The 8,888-nt window shown below is 40.3% G+C and overlaps 1 protein-coding gene across 1 annotated transcript in view; it reads left to right on the plus strand.

The window, feature by feature from the left end:
* LOC140850909 (pectin acetylesterase 9-like) overlaps nucleotides 1-4,054 on the plus strand; it is a 10,730-nt gene extending 6,676 nt beyond the window's left edge. The window contains exon 11 of the mRNA XM_073256114.1: nucleotides 3,891-4,054. Within this exon, the coding sequence (XP_073112215.1) occupies nucleotides 3,891-4,054 (164 nt within the window). The remainder of the gene's footprint in view (nucleotides 1-3,890) is intronic.
* The last annotated feature ends 4,834 nt before the right edge of the window (nucleotides 4,055-8,888 follow it).

An 8,888-nucleotide genomic window follows, 5' to 3' on the forward strand; every position in this document is an offset into this window, starting at 1 on the left:
TAAATATAAATGCATCATAAATAAAAGTAATAATAAAGCTCAATTCAAATTCTTAATTAAATCAAAATTAGTTCTAAGCATTTAAATCCAAAAGTAAATATCCACCCAGTCTCAAGGTTCATAAATAAATAACTACAAGTCCATGATTATAAAATAAACTAAACTTCTAGTATAAAATTTTTAAGCTTGCTTCGTAAAGCTCCAAGACTGAATTTCTTTCATTGGTCCTAACCTTATTCTTCTGTATAATATATATATATATATATATATATATTATATATATATATATATATATATAATATATATATATAATATATATATATAATATATATAAGCTACACAAGCCCAGTAAGTAGACTTATGCTTTCTTATCAGATCAAGTATAAATTTTATTTTTCATGATAATGCAATATTTAAAAATTAACAGATATTATAAAAATAAATATTTCATAGAGTATATAATAAAATAAGTTATAAAACCATCATCATGCATGCAAAATCATGTATATTTCATAATTATGAATCATAAATCATTCTTGTTATGTATTCATATCATATTTCAAAATATTACTCACAAATATTTGTACTAAGATCACTATTATACCCATGACAATATCATATTTCTTAATTAATAAAGTTCTTATTTTATATGCCAACTTTATACCCATTGACAGGATCATATTTCGTATGGATGCTAGCTCTGAATACCAACCTTCTCGAAGAGATTTGTTCATAGCTATCTGAGAGCTTTTAAAATCTTTATATCTTTTTCTTAAAATATACATATATACAGATAAAAAAATCATAAAATTCATGCTTCATAATCATGCTATTTTCATAAAATCAATACTTATAATAAAATATGCTTTTTCATATCACATATGTTGACCTTTTTTTTATGAAAAATATGATTTCATCAATAATAATTCTATGTATGAGAAATATGATTATTTAAAAATAAATAAGGAGCATAAAATTTACTTACTTCAATCATCTTAGATCTTTAATCTTTCTTAAATGAATCAGATAATCCTATTTAAAATATTAAATCATAATCAATTTTCTTTCAATGAGTTCAATAAAATTAAATAATGAAAGAGGTCGTTGATTGAATGGTCGATCTGATAGACTGTCCAAACGCTGAAACAATTTATGGCTTCCTAGCTGAGGATTCGATCTAAGTAATTTTGATCAAGAAATCATGGAGCATGGATTCGGTCAAGATCAAGATCAATCAATAGAGTTCATCAATAGTAAGTTTCAAAGATATTAGATAGGCCCGGCATGGGTTTGACATATGGCACAAATATCAAAGTAGTTTCAGATCATCTTATCGGAGTCAATATAGATTCTTAGAAAATGAAGACATGACTCGATATAGGATTTATAGACCTTCTTAGAGAGAGAAAGTTGATCATAAGAGAGAAAATAGAGAGAGAATCTTCATATCCTTCAGAAGAGATAATCATGATCGAGATCATCTGAGATCATATCAAGATGACTCAATATGGATTAACTGTGATTAGATGCTATAAATTTTAGATAAGGATCAGGCAGAGATCCAACCTACTACACAGATATTAAAGTGAATCCAAATTTTTCTGAAAAGATCATATCAGATTCATAGTAGGATCATATCTGAAAAGAGAGGGTAGAGAAAGAAAATCTTAGAGGAGAGAGATAAGTGAGAGAAAAAGAATTTTATCTCTTTTTCTTTTCTTTTCTTCTTCTTCTTTCTTCTTCCTTTTCTTTAGCCAAATAGGGGGATGGATGGTTTGTGGGTCTTGGCCGAAAGACCGACGATGGCTGGTGGTGGCACAAGTGGAGGTCCGATAGTGGCAGCTAACGGTGGTGGGACAAGGAACGGCCGGTGGCAAGTGGCCAGCCAATAAAAAAGAAAAAAACTCAAAAAATAGGGATCACCCTCCTTTCTTTGATTTTTTTGATCACCGACCGATCATCGATAGCCAAACCTCCGAAAAAGGAAACTAGGAAGGTGGGGGTCATGACCCATGGGTGCGGCACCATGGGCGGCAGTGCTGGTGGTCGAAAAAGGGAGGGGGAAGGTTCATTCAAAATAGAGAAAAATAGGGATTCTTTTTATGGATTTTTCGACAAATCCGACGGCCGACGGGGTGCACGATGTCGTGGAAAGGAGGGGAAGGAAGAGAGGAAGGAGGGTAGGGGTTTACCTCCATAATCGATGAGGTCTCCAGCGAGAATTTGAAACGAACACGATAAGGGCATCCGCAGCTTGAATAAGAAACATCGAGGAAAATAAGAGAGGAGATCCGATGCTCGTCATGGCCAACCTTAAAGGAGAGGAGAGGGGATTTATAGGTTGGAAGAGAGGTCGAATCCTCCCCGGATTCGACTTCTCCTCTGATGATTTTGGGTGGAAGAAGACTCCCAATGGAGTCTTCTTCATTTCCTTCCTTTTTTTTCTTTTTTTTTTAGGCTGCTTTGAGATTCATGTGATAAAAAAATTAGGATATCACAGGACCGATCTGGTGCATGCACAAAAAATCACAATGCATGGCCCTAGTTTGCATGATCTGATGGCTGAAAATACGTTGATGCATGATTTTACATGATCCAAGGGTCAGAGAAGGTTCTGGGAGAGATCCAACGACTGGAAAGGGTAGTTGAGTCTTTTTAAAGCCCTGTTTTCCATCCAGACTGGGATTTGAGTCCTTTATTAGAGGCAAATGGGCCAAAAGGTAGAGAGCACCTTATGGAATAGAGAGTAGCGGTTGAGAGCACCCGAGAGGTAGAGTAGCAAAAAGCATCCAGGGCATCAGAGGATCTTGGTACAGCAGACCTATGAGAGTCTTCTTTGGATTTTTATGAGAGCTTTTGTAAGGGGTGAGAAGTGAGAGCTTCTTGTTGAAAGAGAGAGATTTATAAGAGTTGAGAGTGTGTGATCTCCTTTTATATTTATTTTTTTTCATAGTGAAGTCTTTTGCATGCCCTGTGGAGGTAGATCTTGATCTAATCTACGTATTTGATTGTGTCTCTTTTATTTTTTTTTCTATCACAATAAGTGATACTAAATCCCTAACACCTCCATCGGGCTGGGCCATTTCCTTCAAAGGGTCGGAGAGGTTCGGAGTGGATCCTCATCTGTCTGAGGGCAGTCGAGGGTTTGTTGAGGATGCAATGGAGATTCCCACCGAGGCCAGGTTCTAATACATCGATGAGTATAAAGCCTCAGTGAACTTTGAGGATAAGCTTGTCAAGACATGCTCAACCATATTCATTCAGAACTTCGAGGACTACAAGACCCGCATAAAGAAGATAGTCACGAAGTTGGATCTGAGGCGCCACCACCCCAACAACAATGATGAGGAGGTTGAGGCATTCTCTTCAGACGAAGACTACATCATCCTTTTGTGCTCACTTTTGGGCGTCTTCACCTCGATGATGCTCTGTAATAAAATTATATTTCATCATGTTTATCTCTTGTTTGAGGATTTTGCTTCTTTGTGATGTTGGTGTGGTCTGCTTTTTATCTTGTTCAAGGACTCGAATGGCTCAAATGGATCGATGGAATTAGTTTCATGCTCGAGCAAGAATCTTCCTTGAAATTATCAGGAGCTTCGGCTTCGTCTATATATGATGAATAGACTTTTGAAAGTTGCAGGTTTATGCGCGTGCCAAGCATTGAATGCTGATATAGCATTGTGTCGCTTTTGTGAATTAGAAAAAATGATTCGCCTTATCGTTATGCAGTAGGGAACCGTATAGTTCAGAGATCTAGCCAAGCTCGCATTTAATGCTAGTATTTGCTTTTCAAGAAGTGTAGCTTCTAAGGCTTTTATAGTGGTGACATTTATCGCATGGCCAATGGGGTATTTGAATGCACCTGGGCATATCCCTTCTATAAATAGGAGCTCTGCTGCTTGAGGCTGGTATTACCTTGGTTATCTTCTTTAATGTCATGGTGGAGCAGTCTCGCCCAATGTCGAAGGGTTGTTGGCAGTTTTCTCTGGCTTGGGAGGTCTCCTCCTCCCTTCGATTAGTTGCTGGGTGCTTTGAGAGAGCGCTTCAGTAGATGTTTCACTTTGGCATGGGGGTATTGGAAAATCCCACTGCTCCAGTTAAAGGTTGCGAGGAGATCATTTGGGCTTATCACCTTGTTCTCTATAATTAGATCTTGGACCTTTCTAGAGGGCCTATTGCTTCTCTCACCTAGTGTAGCTTTTCGTCCTTCCTTGAAAGTGCATCATGAAGACGAGTGGATTTTTGAAAGGGAAGCACCCATGCTGTTGCTAATGTCCTTTTAAGGAGGACCAGTGAGTGTCGCAAAATAGAGAGTCCTGCATTCTTCATCAAAGATTACATCGACTCGAAGCTTGGCTCATGCTCCTTAGCTTCATATTCCTCTTTCTTTTTTTGTTGTAAAAACTTCACTCAATTGAAATGTAATGAGTTTCTCTGGAATGCACATGAATCTTCTAAATGAAATACTCTTTACTTTGGTGCTATTCTCGATGTGTCATCCAACACTTCTTCCTCTCTCTTTAGGGTGGTTGACTCTTCCCTTATATATTACCATCACCAGCTTCTGCTGGCAGAATAGGTTCTCCTAGGGATTAATCTCTGTTCGCTTCAGTGGGTCATATGGCTATAGTAGGCTATCCCTGGCTATAGTGGGTCATGTTAAATTTTTTGAGGGATTATCCTGTTAACTATAGTAGATCATGTGGATACAGTGGGCTACCTATGGCTACAGTGGACTATGTTGATGGCTACAATGGGCCGTCTCGGATATAATGGGTTGTATGACTACAATAGGCCACATTGACAGCTATAGTGGGCTGTGTCAGCTACAGTGGGTCATGTGGTTATAATGGCCATATTGACAGCTACAATAGACCATCTCAGCTACAATAGGCTGCATTGATGGCTATAATGGCCCATGTTAACAGCTATAGTGGATCGTCTTAGCTATAGTTGATCGTATAGTTACAGTGCACCATCCATGGCTATGATGGCCATGTTGATATCTATAATAGGTCATGTCGCTACAATAGGCCATGTTGATGGCTACAGTAGGCTGTCTCAGTTACAGCATGCCATGTGGCTACAGTAGGCCATCTTAATGCTATAGTAGGCCGTCTCAACTATAGTAAACCATATGACTATAGTGGGTCATCTATGGCTATAGTGGATCATCTCCACTACAGTGGGCTGTGTGGCTATAGTGGACCATCTGTAGCTACATGAATCATATTGACAACTACAATAGACCGTCTCGGCTACACTAGATTGTATGGCTATAACGGGCCACATTGATGGCTATAGTAGGCTGTTTCGACTATAGTGGATCATATTGATGGCTATAGTATATCATGTCGGTTACAGTAGACCGTGTGGCTATAATAGACCACCGTGACTATAGTAGGCCACGTTGATGGCTATAGTGGGCTGTCTCACTAGAATGGATCATATGGCTACAGTAAGCCATGTTGACAGCTATAGTGGGTCATCTCGACTATAGTGGGCTATCTATGGCAGTAGGCCATATTGAAGTTCTCAATGGCAAGGCCTCTAAGTTAGGGGAAAACCTTGGAGAGCCTTTCACTTTCTTCTGGGTTTCGAGCCTTGGGAGGCTCAAAGCTTCATATGTATAGAAGACCAGTAGTGAGTCCAATTATCCAATTGAGTCATCGTGCACCACATGAGCCTTCTGAGACCACTTTCAGCATACCACCACTAGGGCCGTGCATTGTTCGACATGGCCTCGACTCTAGCCTCTCTTCTTTTAAGTTGGGTGGTCATTTTATCCTTCAAATAATATTATAAAATAGAGATCAAATAGATTTTTATTATAAGTGGAAATCATTTTTGCATCATGGCTGGCTATCGTCGGCAGTGCAACGATGGCGCCATTAACTTTCCTTAGGAATCGGAAGGAAAGTGACGGCTCTCGGGGCATAATTCCCTTTCTCTCTCCAATTTTATCTCCTTCCCTCCATATCTCCAGCTAGAATGGGGATGGCATTGATGAGCTGACTGTTGGTTAGTTGTTATGTTCTCCTCATCGGGGTCTCGATTTTGCTGCTCCCACACATATTTGCTAAGGTAACCCTACAAATCAAGGCCTCGACTTTATCCTTAAGCTGGCAGCACTCCTCAGTGTCATGATCGTGGTTATGGTGGAAGTGACAGCACTCATCTTGCTCCTCCATCTGACGGGACATCATCGGCCCAGGTCATCGTAGATATCCTTGGGCTTTCGATCTCCATCAAAATCTGGAATTGGGGGGCGAATAGGAGAGTGTAGCTATTGAATCACTAGGAGGACTCCTCAAGCAGTAGCTCATTCACAAATGGGAAGACTCCCTTTTAATTCGAGCCACTCAGGGATCTTCTCGATTTCTCTTCTTTCCTTTTGCCTGCCTATGGATTTTTCGAGCTTCCTCTATCTGGGTGTACTTTCGAACTCGAGCTAGCAGATCAGCATAATCCTCAAGAACTTCTTGTTGAGGAAGAAGACAAGACGCTCATTCCGTAAGCCTCACTTAAGCACCGACATTGCTATTGATTTGTGAGGACCTGCACGTCGAGTGCGGCACCGTTGAAGAACGCTATATAGTCATGTAATAACTCATCCCTTCTTGCTAAAGAGAAAGAGATTGTCCGAGTTCCTCAAATGAGATCTACAATAATGAATACCTATCGAGCTGCTCGAACGTGAATGGACCTTAGTTGAAGGCAAAGTACCATGCTCGCACCGACTTTTTGAGGGTAACAGAGAAGTGAAACACTAGAGGGCGTCTGAAGCAGCTCGGAGCATAGAATTTTATAACTCTATAGATGATCAAAAGATCTATGGAGCCTCATACATCTCTAGCTGAGGTATATTGAAACCAACTGGGATCGATTCCTCTAGGATGGCCTAGGTGAATGGTGGTCGAAAGTTAAAGTTGAGGCTGTCACTGCTCCAATGTGGCCCATCCTGAACTTCACCAAGATGATGCTCGATGTCTTGAACTCTTTTTTTGAGCTCCTCCCCGCATGATCTTTCGAGCTTAGGAAAAGTAGGCTGGACCAAATCGATAGTGGAGAACAGCTTTTCAATGTGCTCTTCCCTAAGCTTCAATGGGGAGGTGAATGAATCGAAATGGCAGGAGGGCGATGGAAGTGCCACCAGAGGGCAAATCTTGGACTTCAGAAATGAGACCGCCGGCTAAGATGGAGGAAATTGCTCGATGTTCGGTTCCTCATTCTGCTAGTGCTGCTTGGTCACTTGTTTGGAGTCGCTGCATAGCACCAATCAACACCTGATTTTGGTGAGCCAAGGTTTCGAATGATGATGGATTTATTATGGCCGGAGGCTACACTACAATGAATCCATGAGTAGCATTGTCCCGACTGTGACGAACGAATTGGTAGCAAGAGGCAACAGAGTTTTGTGCTCTTATCCGTATCATGTTACTTTCCTCTCAAAGAAACTTGGGGCTTTTCTCTAACACCAATCTATTGCCGCAAGGCTCTAGTGAGGATGTTGATGTGGCTAGAGTTGGACGTTAGTCGAGATCTTCGATGCCATAGGGTACATGCAAAAAAAAATTCACACTCATCAGAGATGTTCGGATGGAGGACCCTCCAATGCTTAAGTTAGCCGAAACTTTAAGAATTGTAGAGAGAAGAGATTGCATGAGCAAATGAGAGCTCTAGAGTGCTTGTGGGTGATGTTGCTTGCTTACCTGAGGGTCTCCTTCGTAACTTTTTTATTTGGAGATTAGGCCCATAGGCCACTAGCTAGAATCTGTGTTTGTTAAGCCAGCTCTATAGGTCGTTAGGCCATATTCTGATCTTCATCGTAGGAGGAATCTCTTTCATATTCCTCGTATCGAGGTTGTTAGTCGTGAATGTCAGACGTAGGCTTCATCTACATAACTGACCGAATAGGTAATCCTTGGGTTCACGGTTGGTCGGACCTCACCACCTCACCTTAGGTACATCTCAATGGAGAATTGATCTTGGTTGGCGGGTCTTTCCTATAATAATTGATCTTTTTTTTCATGGCACCGTTCATTGGATCGCATCTGGCAAGGAATTCAAAGTTGCGCAATCTTTTGTTTCACTGTCAGCATGGATCTCAAAGTGAATATTGTGCAATCTAACAGGGAAAAATAAAAATTTCATTGCCCTTCAAATAATGTATCCGTCGCTAATTGGTGGGTATTTGCGTGCTTTTCTAATTTATTCTTCGCTCGGTGTGGTGGCTCCGAATCCGACAGGGCAAGCAAGCGTCGATTTGTGTAAGCTTTAATTTCTGGGACTGTCAAACGAGTCCTAGGCTGAGCCCATCTAAGTTGTCAATGTGGTCCACTTGCTGTTCACTAACCACTCCCCACGGCACGCCGGACGAGCGAAAAGGACAGCAATGGACGCTTCGATGGAAAGGTTCTGAGGGCCCATGCCCGCCCTGGCGCGTTCCTTGGCTTCAAAGTTACGCTGTGGTCCACCCGCATCACTTAGCCTTTAACCGGATCCGGGTTAAGTTCGTCACAGTTTCTCTCTCGTTTGGGTGGCGGCGGCGGTGGGTCATTATAAATTATCAATTAAAATTTGTAATGACCATCCAAGATTGACTATCCCAAGAAAAATCATATTTTTTTAAAAAATTATCTGGATTTAGAAAGCTCAAAATCTATTTTAATTTCAAGTTCTTCTAAATTTCAATTCAATATGATATTAGTGGAATTAACAACTATAAAGTATGAAATAATATTTATTTTTTAATCACTTAACGCATATGCTAGGAATCCTTAAATAAGATGATATTATATCTTCAAAGAGTTTAGAAATAGTATATCATATTCAATAACTCAAAATATCGGTGTTAGGCACCTATCATCCGAATAGGACCGATC

Source organism: Elaeis guineensis, chromosome 4 (genome assembly GCF_000442705.2).
Source record: "Elaeis guineensis isolate ETL-2024a chromosome 4, EG11, whole genome shotgun sequence".
In the NCBI taxonomy this organism is placed as follows: Eukaryota; Viridiplantae; Streptophyta; class Magnoliopsida; order Arecales; family Arecaceae; genus Elaeis; species Elaeis guineensis.